The 20,949-nt window shown below is 42.1% G+C and overlaps 1 protein-coding gene across 3 annotated transcripts in view; it reads right to left on the reverse strand.

The window, feature by feature from the left end:
• Positions 1 to 20,949, reverse strand: part of KDM2A (lysine (K)-specific demethylase 2A) — a 152,142-nt gene that overhangs the window by 24,167 nt on the left and 107,026 nt on the right. For all 3 annotated transcript variants that reach the window (XM_011942388.1, XM_011942389.1, XM_011942390.1), the window contains 6 exons: positions 19,637 to 19,743; positions 19,126 to 19,219; positions 17,283 to 17,436; positions 15,755 to 15,870; positions 6,693 to 6,819; positions 3,119 to 3,513 (listed from right to left, as the gene is read on the reverse strand). In XM_011942388.1, the coding sequence (XP_011797778.1) occupies positions 3,119 to 3,513; positions 6,693 to 6,819; positions 15,755 to 15,870; positions 17,283 to 17,436; positions 19,126 to 19,219; positions 19,637 to 19,743 (993 nt within the window). The remainder of the gene's footprint in view (positions 1 to 3,118; positions 3,514 to 6,692; positions 6,820 to 15,754; positions 15,871 to 17,282; positions 17,437 to 19,125; positions 19,220 to 19,636; positions 19,744 to 20,949) is intronic.

Genomic DNA, 20,949 nt, shown 5'->3' on the forward strand with positions numbered 1-20,949 from the left:
TTTGTATTTTTTAGTAGAGACGGGGTTTCACCGTGTTAGCCAGGATGGTCTCGATCTCCTGCCCTCGTGATCCGCCCGTCTCGCCCTCCCACAGTGCTGGGATTACAAGCTTGAGCCACCGCGCCCGGCCAATTTTTTTGTATTTTTAGTAGAGACGGGGTTTCACCGTGTTAGCCAGGATGATCTCGATCTCCTGACCTCGTGATCTGCCTGCCTTGGCCTCCCAAAGTGCTGGGATTATAGACATGAGTCACTGCGCCTGGCCCAGAGCCCTTTTATCACAGCACTGAAATGCACTATTTTTTCCTTGGAATATTATGAATATCTCATCTACCACTTTTCCCCTCATCTCTTCTACTAATTATTTCTGAAAGCCAAATAGGTCACAACAGCAAACAATTCCTCTCTCTGCAGGAAGGGTAAACTGCACTAGCTTTGTCCCGCACTGAAGTGTAGCCATCAGTGCTATAAGCATCAAGTTTTCTAGCATGCAAAGTCCCCAGCTGTGGAGTGATTCAGTACCTACCCAATCTAATGCTTTTTTCTTTTGAGTGATGCTCAGATTCTCAAGGTATTCAAGCTCTAAGCTTGCTATATCTTTTCTGAGATTTAGCATAACTGATCAAATATAGGAATAATTAATCTATTTGATCTTAAACTACACCTGCAGAGTTGGAATCTAAGTCTGTTGTCTTCTGATGTCAGTTACATTTTGACTGTAGTTTTGGGTAAAAGAGAAGGTGTGGATAAGTCTCCGGAGGAAGAATTCAAACACTGTCGGCCTGTGTAGTCATCTCACTGGCTATTTGTTCCTCATGCTCTGGCCTCTGCTACTATATCTTAGCCAGTGACAGCAGTCACGTTTTTTCAGTGGTCCCTGATTAACACAAGCAAGCTCTCTCCGGACACTTTTCATAATGCTAACCCTCCTCTTTAGATGTTTCTTCTTAACTCATCTCTCTTCTTGCTGACTCTGCTTAATATTTAACCCAAATCTTTCTACTTTTTCCCTTGGTATACCACTGTACCACTCTGTCACCTCAAATCTCCTTATTTAGCTACTTTAACTAGTTAAACTACTCCAATTTTTTTTGTTGCTGTTGTTGTTGAGAAAGGGTTTTACTTCCATTACCTAGGCTGGAGTGTAATGGCGCAATCTCAACTCACTGCAACCTTTGCCTCCCGGGTTCAAGTGATTCTCCTGCCTCAGCCTCCTGAGTAGCTGGGACTACAGGTGCGCGAAACTATGCCCAGCTAATTTACATATATGTATTTTTTCTAGAGATGGGGTTTCGACATATTGGCCAGGATGGTCGCAAACTCCTGGGCTCAAGCGATCTGAGCCGAGTGAATCACCTGAGGTCAGGAATTTGAGATCAGCCTGACCAACATGGTGAAACCTCGTCTCTACTAATAATATAAAAATTAGTTGGGCCACCGTGGTGGCACGCTCCTGTAGTCCCAGCTACTCAAGAGGCTGAGGCAGGAGAATTGCTTGAACCCAGGAGGTGGAGGCTGCAGTGAGCCGAGATCACGCCATTGCACTCCAGTCTGCGTGACAAGAGCAAAACTCTGTCTCCAAAAGAAAAAAAAAGTCACAATTTAAAGTTTCCCACATGCATCCATAATGGAATATAAGTCTTACCACAACGGAAATGAAAAATCTGAATGTCCTTTGTCCATTTAAGGGTATGAAGTAAGTCTGGGAAAGTATGTTTAAATTTGCTTTGTTGCACACATGAATCATTATAGAAGTAGGACCACACCTACCTGGAACTTTGTCATTTCCTCCCATAAATAAAAGCCATGATGATATCAACTGCCTCTTCTTATAGCAAACATTATAAAACCAAACTATAACACCAACTGTTCAGTTTCTATCGCTACTAAGGAGGACCAACTTTATCAGGTTTTTGCCCCTTTTAGGCCTCTGTTATTTTTTACCTTTTCACTGACACATAAACAATATAAGATCTAATTAAAATGCTGATTTTAAAAAGAATAAAAGATGAAGTCCTATCCTAGTCTTTGGAATTCTTTCCTGAGGTGGTCAGGAGAAGCTGAGGAGCACCTCATCTGGTTATGTGGTGGCCACAGAAAACCTGAATGAGGAATCAAGGATGGAAAAGACCTACTGTGAGACATGTAGTCCATTTTCACTGAGGTCACAAAATTATTCTAAGTTCTTTTTTTTTTTTGAGACTGAGTTTCGCTCTTGTTGCCCAGGCTGGAGTGCAATGATGTGATCTCGGCTCACAGAAACCTCCACCTCCCAAGTTGAAGAGATTCTGCCTCAGCCTCCCCAGTAGCTGGGATTACAGGTACCCGCCACCATGCCGAGCTAATTGTTTTTTTCTTTTTTCTTTTTAATTTGAGATGGAGTCTCACTTTGTCGGCTCACTGCAACCTCCACCCCAGCCAGATTCAAGCGATTCTCCTGCCTCAGCCTCCCAAGTAGCTGGGATTACAGGCGCTTACCACCACGCCTGGCTAGTTTTTGTATTTTTAGTAGAGATGGGGTTTTACCATTTTGGCCAGGCTGATCTTGAACCCCTGACCTTGTGATCCAGCTGCCTCGGCCTCCCAAAGTGCTGGGATTACAGGTATGAGCCACCGCACCCGGCCCTGGGATGAATTACTTTAAAATGATGCTTTTCCCGACGTATTTGTCTTGATGTTAAATAAATGTGAATCTAAAGATGCTAAAGCTACTCAACATTAACCCAGCATAGAACAATTTCATTTCTCTCAATCTGCTTAGAATGAGATTCCTATCAGTCACTTTTGTCCTGCTTTTTATCTCAAGGTAACTTAAGTTTAATGTAACATTTCTTAAATATTTTCTTAGGGTCACCTTTATTTTTGGGGTCAGCCTGAAACCTATGTTTAAGACTAAATTTAAGTCTTCAATGAACACACAAATGTTAGTATTTTCAAAACAGGGACATAACCTCATTCTAGGAATGAAAACATTAAGCAGCAGTAACAAACGCATAGGCGTATTAACTTCTCTCTGTACCAGAGATCATCCAAAATTCCTATACTTTCTTCCACTGAATCTGGAAACTGACTGCCATAGCCGGATCAGTAGTTGTCATATAACACATCAAACCCTTACCTTTACATCAGCAATGAGAGCATCTTCATCTTCTATCCCTGTGGGGACACATTTCTTGTGCAGTGGCAGAGACTCCAACTTATCTACAAGGCAGCGAAGGCCTTCAAGCTCAAAATGGGTCAGATGCACTTGCCTGTCCTTTCGGGGAGCACACTGGGGATCCCACACTTGTCCATTGTGGGATCCCCGGCTAGAGTCAGAAGATGAGTCCCCAGACAAAGTTTTCTTCAGACTTGGAAGACTTCGGCAGGTTTTGCCCAGTCCATCATAATCCAGGTTGACGCCATTCGCGACAGGGCTAGTGAGGACAGAACGCCTGCTGCTCAAGCGTCGGGGTTCTCGATCCACTGCTTCCTCATCCCCATTCCCAGACTCCAACCCATTTAACTCCAAATCTACCAATATAAAGAAAAAATGCAGTAAGAAAATTTCACTTTGCCAGGTGATCAGCAAGAGAAATAGGTAGCATGACAGGGGCCTTGAGGCTATAAATGACAAAATCACCACATTTAAAAAAATGGTCTATCTTTATGCCAACCCATTTGTCCACTGGTGAAAATCACAGTTACAGGTAGAAAAAGGATCCTGACCTAGGAGGACATCTAGGTAACAGTCAATTGGATTTTTTGAAGTTTGGGTATGACCTAGTCTTTGAACTGTGTACTAGAAATCAGTTACTTATCAAAGTGGTTGTAAGAGAGTTTCAAGTTAAAGCTTGAATCTGGGATTATAATTTCATTACCTTTTAAAAGAGAAGACAGTAAGAAGCACATATGTTTAAAAAATAGTTTTAGCCTGGGCAACATAGTGAGACCCCATCTCTACATTAAAAAAATTAGCTGCATATAGTGATGCATGCCTGTGGTCCCAGATACTAGGGAGGGTGAGGTGGGAAGACTGCTTGAGCCTGGGAGGTTGAGGCTGCAGTGAGCTGTGATCATACTACTGCACTCTAGCCTGGGCAAGAGAGTGAGACCCTGTCTCAAACAAACAAACAAACAAACAAACAAAAACAACAAAAAACCAAACTTCTTCTTGGGTCTGAAGTTTTGGTCTTAAAATTAAGCTTTGGAGTTGAAATCCTAACAACATAAATAACAAAACAAAGTGACTATTTTTGAAAAGGAAGATTTTGATAGTCAAAACACAGTGATAATGTTCACTGGTTTTTTCTATTATAATTTAGAAAATGCAAGAAGATGCAAAGCAGTAAGTCAGTCATCCCTTATCCCTCCACCCTACAATAACAACTAAACAGTACAATATATTTTCTTTCCATGTTTAACGGATGTGTATGATTAGATGTGGGTTTTTTTTTTTTTTTTTTATGTTGTGATTTGTTTGTTTGGAGACAGGGTCTCACTCTGTTGCCCAGGCTGGAGTGCAGCAATGCAATCGTGGCTCACTGTAACCTCAACTTCCTGGGCTCAAGCAATCCTCCCACATTAGCCTCCCAAAGAGCTGGGACCACAGACATGTGCCACCACACTCAGCTAATTTTTTAAATTTTTGTAGAGACAGGTTCTGGTCATGTTGCCCAAGCTTGTCTCAACCTCCTGGGGTTAGGTGCGCCTTCCACCTTGGTTTCCTAAAGTGCTGAGATTACAGGCATGAGCCACCATGCCTGGTCTATATGTGTTTTGTTAGTTACTTTTTGAGATAGGGGTGTCACTATGTTGCCTAAGCTGGTCTTACACTCTTGGACTCAAGTGATCCTCCTGCCTCAGCCTCCCAAATAGCTGGGACTACAGGTGCACATCACAGTGCCTAGCTCTATTAGATTTATTTTTAAACAAGATTAAGATCATGCTGTTTATACAATTCTGTATCCTGCTTTCATATATTGAGTGAACATTTTTTATTTTCTTATTTATTTATTTTGAGACGGAGTCTCACTCTGTCACCCAGGCTGGAGTGCACATGCATGATCTCAGCCCACTGCAACCTCCGCCTCCTGGATTCAAGCGATTCGCCTGCCACAGCCTCCTGAGTACCTGGGACTACAAGCATGTGACACCACGCCTAGTTAATTTTTGTATTTTTTAGTAGAGACAGGTTTCACCATGTTGGCCTGGATGGTCTCGAACGCCTGACCTTGTGATCTGTCCGCCTTGGCCTCCTAAAGTGCTGGGATTACAGGTGTGAGCCACCGCGCCCGGCCCATTTTTTATTTTCAACTGAGAATACAAACTATGACTAAAATTATGCAGTAAAAGGAAAATGCTAAAGCAAAAAGTATCTTGCCTGGATTAAAGATTGCGTAAGAACATGTGATCCCAGGATATTATGGTGTTGAGTCCTTACCAATTTCAGACATAGAAGTCTAAAAATGTATACTGAAACTACACTGTCATCTAATTAAATTTCTCTAATAGATGTTGGGGCAACCTGAAAGCACAGAGATTAAGAGCATAAACTGTAGAGTCTGACCAGCCTGGTTCAGCTTCACAGCTTAAACCAGGTTGGTCAGACTCTAAAAGCTGTGGCTTTGCCACTTACTAACTTTAAGATCATGGACAAGTTTTTAAATATCCTTGAACCTTAATGTTCTCATTTGTAAAATGAGGATAATAATACCTACCTCTCAGGTAATAATAAGAATTTAATAAATGTAACCTGCTTAGTATAGTGCCTAGAATATAACAGGTTATTATGATGATGTAGTCCTAGTTTTTATTGTGCCAAAGACCATTCTTTATACAATAAAACACATTAGACAACTGGGCCAGGTGTGGTGGCTCACACCTGTAACCCCAATGCTTTGGGAGGTGGAAGCAGGAGGACAGCTTGAGGCCAGGAGTTAGAGACCAGTCTGGGCAACACAGCAAAATCTCATCTCTACAGAAAGTAAGAATTAGCTGGGTGCAGTGGTGTGTGCTTGTAATCCTAGCTACTCAGGAGGGGGACTGCTTGAGCCCAGGAGTTTGAGGTTACAGTGAGCTATGATCATGCCACTGCAATTCAACTTGGATGACAGGGCAAGGCCCTGTCTCTAAAACAAAAACAAAAACAAAAAAGCGTATTAGACAACTGATCATCTTTTTTTTTTTTTCGTGACAGGGTCTTACTCTGTCGCCCAGGTTGGAGTGCAGTAGCATGATCTCGGCTCATAGCAGCCTCGACCTCCTGGGCTCCAGCGGATCCTCCCACCTCAGCCTCCTGAGCAGCTGGGACTCAAGCCACCATGCCTGGCCAATTTTCTGTAGTTTCTGTAGAGATGGGGTTTCACCATGTTGCCCAGGCTGGTCTAGAATTCCTGGGCTCAAGCCATTTGCCCACCTTGGCCTCCCAAAGTGTTAGGATTACAGGCGTGAACCAGCATGTCCCACTTGATCATCCTTGAGGAGCTAAGTAATAGCAACTCAGACATAGACCAGATCCAGAGTATTTCATTTGGCCATTAACTCACATCTGGGTAGGTAACTGGTATTCAATTCCAATGAATGAATTTGGTACTTCCAAGTAGATGAATTAAAAAACCAAGAACATATTGAGTGACAGCCTACTGAGTATTTCGGGCCTCACCCTCAGTCCTAAGTGGTGTCTTCAAAGCTCCCATAGGCAGAATACTTACCCATGCTGAGGGACTCTTTCTGAAATTCCTTGGTTAGGTGGGAACGGTTGGTTATGCAGTACACATAGCGCTCCAACACATACCAACACATCTCATAGTAGAACGGATAGCGAAACTTATTTGGAACCTACAGAGGAATATAATAGAGAAAAGATGACCATTTTCAAGGAAAGAGAGTACAACAAACGGAATCACTGCAATCATTAACCCAGGAAATACTCTCACCAGTCAACCTGCAAACCCAGCTTGGCATCTGAAGCAAAAACTTAAGTAGAACCATCAACTTAGAAAATTATGGTCTTGAGAAATAATCACTAAAGATAAAGGGTACTTGGGAGGCCCAGATGGGTGGATCACTTGAGGTCAGGAGTTCAGGACCAGCCTGACCAACATGGTAAAACCCTGCCTCTACTAAAAATACAAAAATCAGCCAGGTGTGGTGGTGCACACCTTGTAATCCCAGCTACTCAGAAGGCTGAGGAATGAGAATCACTTGAACCTGGGAGGCGGAGGTTGCAGTGAGCTGAGATCATGCCTCTGCACTCCAGTCTGGGCTACAGAGTGAGACTCTGTCTTCAAAACAAAACAAAACAAAAAAACACCCCAAAAAACGGTACTTGAGGAAGACCATTTAGAACCACCAAGAACCTGTCTTGGTTAAGTGGGAAGGCATCAAAACGAAAGTTTGGGTTTTGGGACAGAGTAAAATGTAAGAGTAAGACACAAAATACTTGAGAAAAAGGTATGCAAAGTACTCTTGCTTTACTATGTTTGCCCCTGAATCAGAAGGCCATGGAACAAAGAATCTCATGGAAAAACAGGACATGAGATGAAGTGACATGTTAATATTACGTAATTACATATACTAAAGTTTGACTAGAGACTCACTCTCAGACCGTGTCTAGTCTAGGACACCAGGTTGGGTATTTTCCCCACTACTGATGCTCAGTTTGCCTGCCTCAAACTTTGTAGTCTGCCAAAATGGTATGTCCACAAACCAGATTAACGTTCCATACGACCTAATCAATCATTATCTTAATTTTCTTTCCATTCTCCCCAAAAAAGCATTTTCATTATTATTTCAGCTGGATACTAATTTTAAAAAGTACTCTTTAGATATATCACAGTCCAGGAAAGGACAAATCAGCACAGATTAATCAGTGAGGAAGACCAATGATGGGGACTATCCTAAATATATTTTGTTGCCTTTTTAAAAAACCATTTTTTTTTTTTGTATTTTTTTAGTAGAGACGGGGTTTCACAGTGTTAGCCAGGATGGTCTCCATCTCCTGACCTCGTGATCTGCCCGTCTCGGCCTCCCAAAGTGCTGGGATTACAGGCTTGAGCCACCGCGCCCGGCCTTAAAAAACCATTTTTTAAACTTTTATTTTTAGAGGCAGGGTCTTGCTTTCACCCAGGCTATCATCCTCCCACCAAAGCCTCGCCAGTAGCTGAGATTACAGGTGTGTGCCACCATACCTGGCTAATTTATTAACCCATTTCCCTTTTAGAAAATAAAAGAGCAGCTTGCGGCCAGCGCTCATTTAATTTTACATAAACATGCTTTTTGATGCTGAAGGAAATCTGATTTTCAAGGTGAGAATAAAATATAAAAACTGTCCTTGGAGTTATTTCTAAACAAAACAGCAGGATAGTCTGAATCATCAGGATTGTCTATTTCAGAAAAATCGGATCCATCAAATGAATCTTTGGCCAAAAACTGTTCATGAATGATATATTATTACTATTTGGGTTCAAGCGATTCTCCTGCCTCAGACTCCTGAATAGCTGGGATTACAGGCGTGTGCCCCCACACCCGGCTAATTGTTATTTTAAATTAATTAATTATTTTTACTATTTTCTGACACGGAGTTTTGCTCTTGTTGCCCAGGCTGAACTACAATGGTGCAATCTCGGCTCACTGCAACCTCTGCCTCCTGGGTTCAAGCGATTCTCCTGCCTCAGCCTCCCGAGTAGCTGGGATTACAGGCGTGTGCCCCCACACCCGGCTAATTGTTATTTTAAATTAATTAATTATTTTTACTATTTTCTGACACGGAGTTTTGCTCTTGTTGCCCAGGCTGAACTACAATGGTGCAATCTCGGCTCACTGCAACCTCTGCCTCCTGGGTTCAAGCGATTCTCCTGCCTCAGCCTCCCAAGTAGCTGGGATTACTAGTGTGCACCACCATGCCCAGCTAATTTTTATATTTTTAGTAGAGACGTGGTTTCACCATCTTGGCCAGGCTGGTCTCGAACTCCTGACCTCAGGTGATCTACCCACCTCGGCCTCCCAAAGTGCTGGGATTACAGGCATGAGCCATTGCACTCAGCTATTTATTTATTCAGAGTTTCGCTCTTGTTGCCCAGGTTGTAGTCCAATGGCGTGATCTTGGCTCACCGCAACCTGTACCTCTGAGTTCAAGTGATTCTCCTGCCTCAGCCTCCTGAGTAGCTGGGATTACAGGCATGCGCCACCACGCAGGACTAATTTTGTATTTTTAGTAGAGACACGCTTTCTCCATGTTGGTCAGACTGGTTTTGAACTCCAGACATCAGGTGATCCACCCGCCTTGGCCTCCCAAAGTGCTGGGATTACAGGTGTGAGCCAGCGCGCCTGGCCAATTGTTGTATTTTTAGTAAAGACGGGGTTTCACCATGTTGGCCAGGCTGGTCTCGAACTCCTGACCTCCAGTGATTTGCCTGCTCAGCCTCCCAAAGTGCTGGGATTACAGGCGTAAGCCACCATGCCCGGACAAGAATGATATTAACATCATGCACAGGAATGCTACGCTTTCTAGGATCTGACATTTTCAGCAATCAAGAATAACTATATTTTGTAAGCGGAAATACTACTAAAAACAGAATGCTATAAATAGATTGATATCTTTTTTTTTCAAAGTCAGTATACTGGAGTGATGCGAAAATAATAGTGAGATAGTTCATGGCAAAGTTATCCTAGGGTAAATGCTGCAGCCGCTGGGCGTGGTGGCTCACACCTATAATCCCAGCACTTCGGGAGGCTGAGGTGGGCGGATCACGAGGTCAAGAGATAGAGACCATCCTGGCTAACAAAGTGAAACCTTGTCTCTACTAAAAATACAAGAAAATTAGCCGTGCCTGGTGGCGGGCGCCTATAGTGCCTGCTACTCGGGAGGCTGAGGCAGGAGAAAGGCATGAACCCCGGAGGCGGAGCTTACAGTGAGCAGACATCACGCCACTGCACTCCAGCCTGGGTGACAGAGCAAGACTCTGTCTCAAAAAAAAAAAAAAAAAAGTTTGAGACCAGCCTGGTGAAACCCCATCTCTACTAGAAATACAAAAATTAGCGTGGTGGCGCATGCCTGTAATCTCAGCTACTTGGAATGCTGGGGCAGGAGAATCGCTTGAACCTGGGAGGTGGAGGTTGCAGTGAGCTGAGATCGTGCCATTGCACTCCAGTTTGGACAACAACAGCGAAACCGTGTCTCAAAGAAAAATAAATAAATAAATAAAAGCTGCAGCTGCCAAGTGCCACTGGTGAGTATTATTGGGGAAAATTGGAAAGGGGTTAATTTTTGGTAGGGATAGGGTCTCACTATGTTGTCCAGGCTGGTCTCAAACTCCTGGGATTAAGTGATCCTTCACTTCAAACTCCCAAAAAGTGCTTGGGATTACAGGCATGAACCACCGTGCCTGGACATACAGCTTTCTTTTAGAGAGGTCATATTTCAAAAGGATAAGCCAAATGATACTTTTAAGATTGTTTTTAATATGCAGCTCCTGAGAATGTTCCCATCTCCTCCCATATTGTAGGAATGACTTCACCTACCCCTTTTCAAACTCTATATCAGGTAATCTTCCTGAATCACGGAGAACAGGATAGGAGTCCCTTTTCAAAAACCGTCACCAGGCCACAGGGCATCAGTGGGGACTAAGGAGATCACTCTCCCCATGGCAAGGCAGGAGAGGATATGTACTTCTCATGTCAGACCCAATCAGTTTTCTAATGCATAGTAGCCAGACTCTCATTCTGGGTTCTTACGTGGCTAAAACTTCAACAACTAAAAGAATGACTCTCTTACACGAAAGTAAAATTCATTTATTTCTGACTAAGGGAGACAGAGGAGAGAGACAACAACCAATAGGTACTTGGTCCCTCAAAATTAAATATAATACACTATGCCTCTCCATTAGCCTTTTAAGTGTAGCAACACTTTCTGGAAGGGTTTTTATTAGGAGTTCAGGACAACTCCAAATTCTAAAGCCCTCTGGAAATCAGTTGAAAGCTGAGTAATAATGACAGTTTTAAAAAAAGAAGAGTCTGGGCATAGCGGCTCATGCCCATGGTTCCAAGACTTTGGGGGCCTGAGGCCGGAGGATTGCTTGAACCCAGGAGTTCGAGACCAGCCTGGGCAGCTTAGTAAAACCTCATCTCCACAAAAAATAAAAAATAAAAAAATTAGCCAGGTGTGGTGCTGTCCATCTGTGGTCCCAGCTACTTAAGAGGCTGAGGCAGGAGGATCACTTGAGCCTAGGAGGTTGAGGCTGCAATGAGCTGAGATCATGCCACTGCACTGCAGCCTGGGCGACAGAGTGAGACCCTGTGTCAAAAATAAATAAATAAATAAAAAAGAAAGAAAGAAAAAAGGAAGAAAATATGAAATACAGGCATTAAAATTTTGAGTTTTTGCTTGTAACTTATAAGACTGTATTAATTATAGCCAAGAGATACCACATACCCAACCTGACCCCATTCCATTTTACTTATGCTGCATATCAATTTCTAAGACTGGGTTAGCATTTTTTGGAAAAAACTTTTAAAACTCCCCATTATAAAATTATTGAGCCTTTAAGCACTATTAGAATAATTACCAACACTTAAGTAATAGTAAATTTCTACATTGGTATGGCAAAAGTGACTAGAACATTGTCTTGTTTGCAACACGCTTTGTATTTCTTTGGTAAAGCATTCCCTATACATTCTCTTAACTTTATAGAGATTTTTATAACTTTATAGAGGTTAGTAACATATCAAATGAATTCCAGGTTGATATTTTCACATTAAAAGATGATATGGAAAGCAATAAAAAATTGCTGTGTGTACAAATATACGAAACACAATGAAATTTTATGAGACTACGGAAAGATTTTCTTTATTTGAAATTAAAAAAGCCATTCTTAGAAAAAATAGAAAAACAATGATTAGACACTGAAATTTTTGATAAAGTCTAGGAATCAGATAAATCAAGATGAGTTTTTCCCAGTTAACAGTTTGTAGGACTCTTTTTTCCATTTATTTGTTTATTTATTTATTTATTGAGACACAGTTTTGCTCTTATTGCCCAGGCTAGAGTGCAATGGCGCGATCTCGGCTCACTGCAACCTCTGCCTCCCGGGTTCAAACAATTCTCCTGCCTCAGCCTCCCAAGTAGCTGGGATTACAGGCATGTGCCACCACGCCTGGCTAATTTTGTATTTTTAGTAGAGACAGGGTTTCTTCATGTTGGTCAGGCTGATCTCAACTTCCCGACCTCGGCCTCCCAAAGTGCCTGGATTACAGGTGTGAGCTACTGTGCCCGGCCTTTTTTTTTTTTAATTTTTTCTCTTATTTTTCTTCTCTTTATGCAGAAAACTCTTCATGCAGGGATAAGGTGCTCACTTTATGTTACTGAATATATATATTCCTTTTCTTCCCTGAAACTGAACCAGTTAAGCCCCAGGTATAAGAGTCATCTTTAGCCACAAAAAGGGAACGCACTCTAAAAACTAATTTTCAGACTGAATCTTAAAATGGGTACATAATTACCTCTAAGAATGACAGAGAGTTAAATGGGAGTATTTTACTATGGAATTATACATTTTTTCTCTTTTGAAACATTTTCCCTATTTTAGAATACTTACCTGCTTTAGAATAGACAACTTTTTTTTTTTTTTAAATTAACAGACTGTGTCTCACTCTTCCACCCAGGCTGGAGTACAGTGGCACCATCATAGCTCGCTGCAACCTGGAACTCCTAGGTTCAAGCAATCCTCTCACCTCAGCCTCTCCAGTAGCTACGATTACAGGCATGCGCCACCACACCCGGCTTTGTTGCCCAGGATAGTCTCAAACTCCTTGCTTCACGTACTCCTCCCACTCTGGGCTGCCAAAGGGTTGGGATTACAGGCATGAGCCCCTGTGCCTGACCTGTACTTTTGTTACTCTTAACAAATAAACAGGCCGGGCGTGGTGGCTCAAGTCTGTAATCCCAGCACTTTGGGAGGCCGAGACGGGTGGATCACGAGGTCAGGAGATCGAGACCATCCTGGTCTACACGGTGAAACCCTGTCTCTACTAAAAATACAAAAAACAAGCCAGGCAAGGTGGCGGGCACCTGTAGTCCCAGCTACTCGGGAGGCTGAGGCAGGAGAATGGCGTAAACCCGGGAGGTGGAGCTTGTAGTGAGCCGAGATCACGCCACTGCACTCCAGCCTGGGCGACAGAGTTAGACTCCGTCTCAAAAAAAAAAACAAAACAAAAACAACAACAAAAAAAACAAATAAACAGAAATGTACTTTTATAAAATGTCTTGAAGAAGCACTGGCTTCCTATCTTAATTCTACTAGTAGGGCAATTCCTGTAACTCCAACAATAATACCAATGGTGTATATAGTGATAAGTAGCTCCTACACCAAAATAAATTATGCAAAATAGGCACCATAATGGTTTACTATTATCGCAGTACATAGGTCAGTAACCATTCCTTATAAGAGTTGTGAAATCGGGTCGGGCGCGGTGGCTCAAGCCTGTAATCCCAGCACTTTGGGAGGCCGAGACGGGCGGATCACGAGGTCAGGAGATCGAGACCATCCTGGCTAACACGGTGAAACCCCGTCTCTACTAAAAAATACAAAACACTAGCCGGGCGAGGTGGCGGGCGCCTGTAGTCCCAGCTACTCGGGAGGCTGAGGCAGGAGAATGGCGCGAACCCGGGAGGCGGAGCTTGCAGTGAGCTGAGATCTGGCCACTGCACTCCAGCCCGGGCGACAGAGCGAGATTCCGTCTCAAAAAAAAAAAAAAAAGAGTTGTGAAATCTTCATTAATTGCTATTTTTAAATTTTTAATACTTTTAATTCTACCAAAAAGTTTCAAGAGCAGTACCATTAATACTTCTACGCTCTTTTCTGCAATTCTCCAACTGTTAACATTTCCCCAGGTTTGCTGATCTTCATATTAGCTTAGTATTCTGCTAAGCTACTTGAGAGTAACTTACAAACATTGCAACCCCCAAATATTCTAATTGCTGTTTAATCCCAGTATCATCTATACTTTCATATATGATTCAGCCCTTACCAATTACAATTCTGCTAAAAAATAAGCCCTCATTCTCTACGATGGAGGCTAGCCAGCAAACAACACTCAGTGGATTTGGCCTGCTGCCTCTTTTTATGATTCCTGTGAACTAAGAGTGTTTTTTACCTTTTTTTTTTTTTCCGGGTCAGACAGGTAATGTGCTGACGTGTTAACAGTAACAAGGTTCGAGGGTGGCATCTTTCACACACGTGCACGAACACCTAATCATCATGATCATGAACTATAAAAGGATCGCTTTTTACATTTTTTAATGGTTGAAAAAAAATTTAAGAGTATTCTGTGACATGTTAAAGTTATGTGAAATTCAACTTTCAGTGTCTATGAATAAAATTTTGTGTTATTTGAGCCATACTCATTTGTTTAAGTATTTCATGCTACAAAGTAGGGTTAAACAGTCACAACAGATACTTTATGACCTACGAAGCCTAAAATATTTACTATCTGGTCCTTTGCAGAAAAAGTTTGTCAACTCTTGCCTTGGGGTATCCATTGTATATAATAAATTAACTCTTTTCTATGCCTCTAGAATGGTATCAGCTGTGTATCATCCTAGGGAAAACTGAGAAAATAAGATACACGAATTATTTTATTTTGGGCTTAATTCTCTCTTAAAATCCCAGTTGAGAAAAATAGTATATACATTTACATAATTAAAGTAAGATGCTTTGAGTATAGTCATCAGTGTAGAAAAAGATACATGAATTTAAAGTTCTAAAACTTGAGTTAAGCCCCATTACACCAAATTATTCTGTGAGCATAAAAATGAAACACATGGCTCAAAAGATTACCAGACGTCCATGTCTGGCCTTATAAAAATCCAAGATACTGCTGGATGCAGTAGCTCACACCTGTAATTCCAGCACTTTAGGAGGCCAAAGAGGGCAGATCACTTGAGCCCAAGAGTTTCAGACAAGCCTGGGCAACATAGCAAAAACCCATCTCCAAAAAATACAAAAAAAATTAGTTGGGTGTGGTGGCGTGTGCCTGTAGTCCCAGCTACCTGGGAGGCTGAGGTGGGAGGATCAACTGAGCCCGGGGAGGTTGAGGCTGCAGTGAGCCATGACTGTGCCACTGCACACCAGCGTGGGCAACAGAGTGAGACTGTGTCCCAAAAATTAAAAGAAAAAAACATTACTTTTCTCCCATTCACTATGGTGTTGGCTAAAAAAGTAAGGAGAAAAAAAAAAAAAAAGGAAAGAAAAATCCAAGATACCAAAAACCTCACAGAATTGGAGTCCTCAAAATTGAGTATGTAAATCGTGTTAAAATTTTTATTTGGCCAGTCGCAGTGGCTCACACCTGTAATCCCAGCACTTTGGGAGGTTGAGGCTGGAGGACTGCTTGAACCAGGAGTTTTAGACCAGCCTGGGAAATGCAGCAAGACCAAGTCTCTATGAAAAAAAATAAAAAATTAGTCAGCTGTGGTATGTGCCCGTAGTCCCAGCTACTTGGGAGGCTGAGGCAGAAGGATGCTTGAGCCTGGGAGGCTGAGGCTGCAGTCATCCGTGATCACGCCACTGCACTCTAGCCTGGAAAACAGAACAAGATTCTGCCTTTAAAAAAATATATATTAAATTTAAAATTTTGTGTGTTCCCAAAATGTCAACACTGCATTTTAACTGAAAGAAGAATGTAAGTTTTGACAAACCATGAATGAATCTCTTGTAACATCTATCTTAACTGAAGTAAATCTCTTCACATCCAACTGTTATATAAGATTACTTACCCGTGTCCGATCTTCAATGTTGTATATTTTTAACTGCATAGGGATGTTGAAGCTATGCAAAAAATTGCCCCCAAACACTAACGTGTCCGTAGGAGTATACACAGCATGAATCCAGCCTAGAAGAAAGGGAACAGAGGGCAGTGGCTGAAAACACACGTTACAGTAAGTCTCTCTCAGAGAACCAGTATAAGACCCCTAGATCACACTCTTCACTCTGATTCTGCTTCTCAGTGGTTTGTCAAGTTAATCTCTCAAAGCCTCAATTTCCTAATTTCCTGTATAAAACCAGGATAAATAATACTTCTTATGGTTGCTCATGAGCATTAAATGAGAAAATGCACATCAACTGCTTAGCACATAATAAACGTTTACTGGAGCACCAACTATAAACCAGGCTCTATACAAGACAGTTTACAATTCAGGGCTGTCTAATCTGTTGGCTTCCCTGGGCCACACTGGAAGAAGAATTGCTTGGGCAACACATAAAATATGCTAACATGGCCAGGCGCGGTGGCTCACGCCTATAATCCCAGCAATCTGGGAGGCCAAGGCAGGTGGATCATGAGGTGAGGAGTTCAAGACCAGCCTGGCCAACATGGTGAAACCCCATCTCTAGTAAAAACTCAAAAATTAGCTGGGCATGGTGGGGCGCTCCTGTAATCCCAGCTACTCGGGAGGCTAAGGCAGGAGAACTGCTTGAACCGGGACCTGGGAGGCAGAGGTTGCAGTGAGCCGAGACTGCGATACTGCACTCCAGCCTGGGCCTACAGAGTGAGACTCCATCTCAAAATAAATAAATAAATAAAATAAAATAAAATATACTAATACTAATGACAGCTGACAATGTTGAAAAAAACTGCAAAAAAAAAAAATCTCATTATGTTTTAAGAAGGTTTATGAATTTGCATTAGACCACAGTCAAAGCCATCCTGGGCTGCATGAGGCCTGTGGCCTGTAGGCTGGATAAGTTTGGTTTACATGTGTTCTCATTTATATTCCTTATAACAAAATGAGAAACAGATTTAATTATTTGCTCTAAGCGTAGTATCTAGCAGGTAAATGCATAGTCAGAATCCTAATAGAGGTCTGTGACTCCAAAATCTGTGATCTTTATAAGCACTTACTTTGATTTAATGACTTGATCAAAAACATCCCTGACTTGAGCACTCCAGCCTTCACAGTCATTCCCTAGAATATTAGGCAGCTCTTCAACATAGATTGTGTATCACCTGCAGAACAGGTCCTTTCTATAGAGATTCTAAATTACTAGGGCTAATGCAGATCCCAAACGTGTATGTCTGAAAAGCCTCTGCTGGCAATTCTTAATATACTTTATTGGAAAGCCACTGCCTTTTCAAACTGAAAACAAAACAAACAAAACCTCAGCATCTACTCCATCATGACAGGAAGAAACACTGTTGTTTTCTGCAGACCCCAGCATCGTAACTATCCTTGGTGGTAATCCATCAATTTCTTTTTCATTAAGAAAAAAAGTGGCTAAATAACCCATTGTTCCCATTTTGCTTACCTGAGGGAATGACGAAGGTATAGCCCTGCTTGAGCTCAATGCGCTGACAATCTGATACCCGGTCACCCAGAAAGATGTCTCCCTGTTTCCCTGACAGCAGCCAATTCTCGTACAGCTCCAGGTTGTGGGCTGTAGGGGGGATGAGCCAGAAGACCTGTGAGTTAAAAAACTTTAGTCTGTTAACAGCCATTGACATGACCCAGTCATCTCCCTCAACTGATAAACAGGTACAAAATGAAGACCACCAGGTAGAAGAAAGGCAAGCAATTTTCCCAGCCTATAGAACTTGACTATTTGGTAAACCTTAGAAGGTCCAAAGCAGTAGATCTTTCTTATCCTCCACTTGATACAACAGCATTAAGGCTTCCCTGGGGTTTGACTATAAAACCCAGAACCCATCCAGGACTCAGAGAAAAGGGAGACATTCATCTCATTACCTAGGCAGTCCCTTAAACACCTCTGACTGTCTGGCCTCCAGAGTCCTAAGTAGCACAGTTAATTAGGCACATTATCTTCAAGAGACTGGCTCAGGTTGTTTTGTCCAAGATAGTAACTAAGATCAACAGGGCTTAAAGGGATCTGAAGTAAACAAAATGACTTTTGGATTTGGAGACAGTTGTTCTGCTTAACACTTTTTTTTTTTTTTTTGTAGTCCAGGCTAGAGTGCAGTGGCATGATCTTGGCTCACTGCAACCTCTGCCTGCTGGGTTCAAGGGTTTCTCCTGCCTCAGCCTCCAGAGTTGCTGGGACTACAGGCATGCACCACAACGTCCAGCTAACTTTTGTATTTTTAGTAGAGATGGGGTTTCACCATGTTGGCCAAGATGTTTTCAATTTCCTAACCTTATGATCCGCCCACCTTGGCCTCCCAAAGTGCCACATTACAGGCGTGAGCCACTGTGCCTGGAAAAGACCTCATGTTTTTTGTTGTTGTTGTTGTTGTTTGTTTCTTTTTTTGACAGAGTTTCTCTCTTGTTGCCCAGGCTACAGTGCAATGGTGCGATCTCAGCTCACCGCAACCTCCACCTCCTGGATTCAAGTGATTCTCCTGCCTCAGCCTCCCGAGTAGCTGGGATTACAGGCATGCACCACCACGCCTGGCTAATTTTGTATTTTTAGTAGAGACGTGCTTTCTCCATGTTGGTCAGGCTGGTCTAGAGCTCCTGACCTCAGGTGATCTGCCCGCCTCAGCCTCCCAAAATGCTGGAATTACAGGCGTGAGCCACCGTGCCCAGCCAAGACCTCATGTTTTAAATAAGGCATTATCTGTTCTCATTCTAGTTCTACTTTTCAAGTAAGAGAAAAAAGAGTAACAACAGTATAATACTATAAACCTCAGGTATTAATTCTAGATTTCCATTCTCATATAGCATTCAGAAGCATTTTCACAAACTGGAATATAACTGAGTAAAGATAATCCTTCATAACCTATTTACATCCTCAAAAAGAACTTAAAGGCTTCCTCTGGCCACATTTCAGACCAACAGCTACATAGAGGGAAAGCTGGTTTAGATCTTAATTTGCTGATTTCACAGTGAATCTATCCAAAATTCATGTTCCCTTCCACTATTTATTTGGAGAACTCTGATTCAGGAATCTAGAAACAGGATTCTTGAGATTTACCAAGTGCCATGCCAATGGTGTAATGACAGTGAACTAGATGAATACTAATTTCTACTGAACACTAGCCAAGAAGGTAAACTTAATCTATAATTCTTTCCAGATATGAATGGGGACAATTCCCTAACAGATTCATTTCCAGGGTATATTAAGCATACATGAACTGAAGCAAAGTCATATAACCAACTTCAGATTCCAACCCCTATCATAACTATGACCATACCTTTCCCCCTTGATGGATGTGATACCAAACAGAGGTACCACCAAAGTCCACATGGAAGTCAGTATAGCAGCCTCGAACACTCATTAGACAGTACCTGACCCAAAAAAAGCAGCAGCATTAGTGTACCGATGGAAGAAAGTACATCTGCCCCACCAAAATGCCATACTCTCCTCTCGTATACTCCCTTTATCTTCCACCTAATCAAGTTCCAGAAGGAGAAAAAGCAATGCATTTTCAAGTCATCACATTATCAGAAAATGATTTTTTTTTTCTATTTTTTTCTACCCTATTGACTAAAATGTTAAGTTTTTTTTTCCTTTAACCATGTGGTTGTGTGCTATGGTATGCTCATATACACTCTTCCTTGTGGAACTGTGAAGTCTAATCTTTAAATAATTCATCTTTTTAATCATTTAGGACACAGAGCAAAGCTTTTAAGGGAGAAGCAAATCCTTGCCATTACTCTGGTCTCCCACAGCACGCGGAGGAAGATGCAGGGCGCTTCACTTACTTCTGCACTTTAGGGTACTGCATCTCCAAGATGGCATTTGTTGATTCAGTCTGGCTTTCCTTCAAGTGCCTTGGCCACATGTTGTCTACCCAGTCAATGAAATCCACCTTTAAATAGAAGGAGGAAACACTTGGGCTCCAAGGGAAAGGTTGGGGTCAAAGATAATTTTAAAGTCAAGAAAAGCAGAATTTCTTAAAATACACAACAAAAAACTATAATTTAGTTGTAAGCAAATTAAAACAATTTGTTGGCGAATCTTAGGATTACTAGGCAACCATCCTAGAAATAATTGCTATATGAGAATAAAGATTCATCATTCCATCAAATGATAATAGTAAAGACAGAACTAGTCAAAATGGAATCATTAATGATGCAATAGTGTATAACTATGAACTCTTTTCTATGTCAATACTCATATAATTTGTTTTACTTTTAATCCAATAAAAGGTATTGTCTGGAAGGTATCTATAAACTCAGTAAAATATATACCATTGTTAGAACAATTAAGATGCCAAAAGTTAGGTTTAAAAAAAAAATCCAGTATGGATTTGTAGCCTTGCATTGACAATGTGCTATAGAAACTACCAGCTTAGGAATAAGAAGCTCCAGGTCTGTCATGTCTTTTCAAGACCATATAAGGCCCTGGAACTCATCTATAAAACTAAGACAGACCAGGCACAGTGGCTCACGCTTGAAATCCCAGAGCTTTGGAAGGCCAAGGTAGGAAGATCACTTGAACCCAGGAGTTCAAGACCAACCTGGGCAACACAGTGAGAACCCAGCTCTTCACAATAAAACACAAGTCTGTTGCAGTGGTTCACGCCTGTAATCCCCAACACTTTGGGAGGCCGAGGCAGGCAGATCACCTGAGGCTGGGAGTTCAAGACCAGCCTGACCAACATGGAGAAACCCCGTCTCTATTAAAAATACAAAATTAGGCTGGGCGCGGTGGCTCACGCCTGTAATCCCAGCACTTTGGGAGGCCAAGGCAGTGGATCACGAGGTCAGGAGATCGAGACCATCTGGCTAACATGGTGAAACACTGTTTCTACTGAAAATACAAAAAATTAGCTAGGCATGGTGGCAAGCGCCTGTAGTCCCAGCTACTCAGGAGGCTGAGGCAGGAGAATGGCATCTACCCAGGAGGTGGAGCTTGCAGTGAGCAGAGATTGTGCCACTGCACTCCAGCTTGGGCAACAGAGCGAGACTCCGTCTAAAAAAAAAAAAACTTAGCTGGGCATGGTGGCGCATGCCCATAATCCCAGCTACTCGGGAGGCTGAGGCAGGAGAATCGCTTGAACCTGGGAGGCTGA

This window comes from Colobus angolensis, unplaced genomic scaffold, assembly GCF_000951035.1.
Source record: "Colobus angolensis palliatus isolate OR3802 unplaced genomic scaffold, Cang.pa_1.0 Scaffold21, whole genome shotgun sequence".
Lineage (NCBI taxonomy): Eukaryota > Metazoa > Chordata > Mammalia > Primates > Cercopithecidae > Colobus > Colobus angolensis.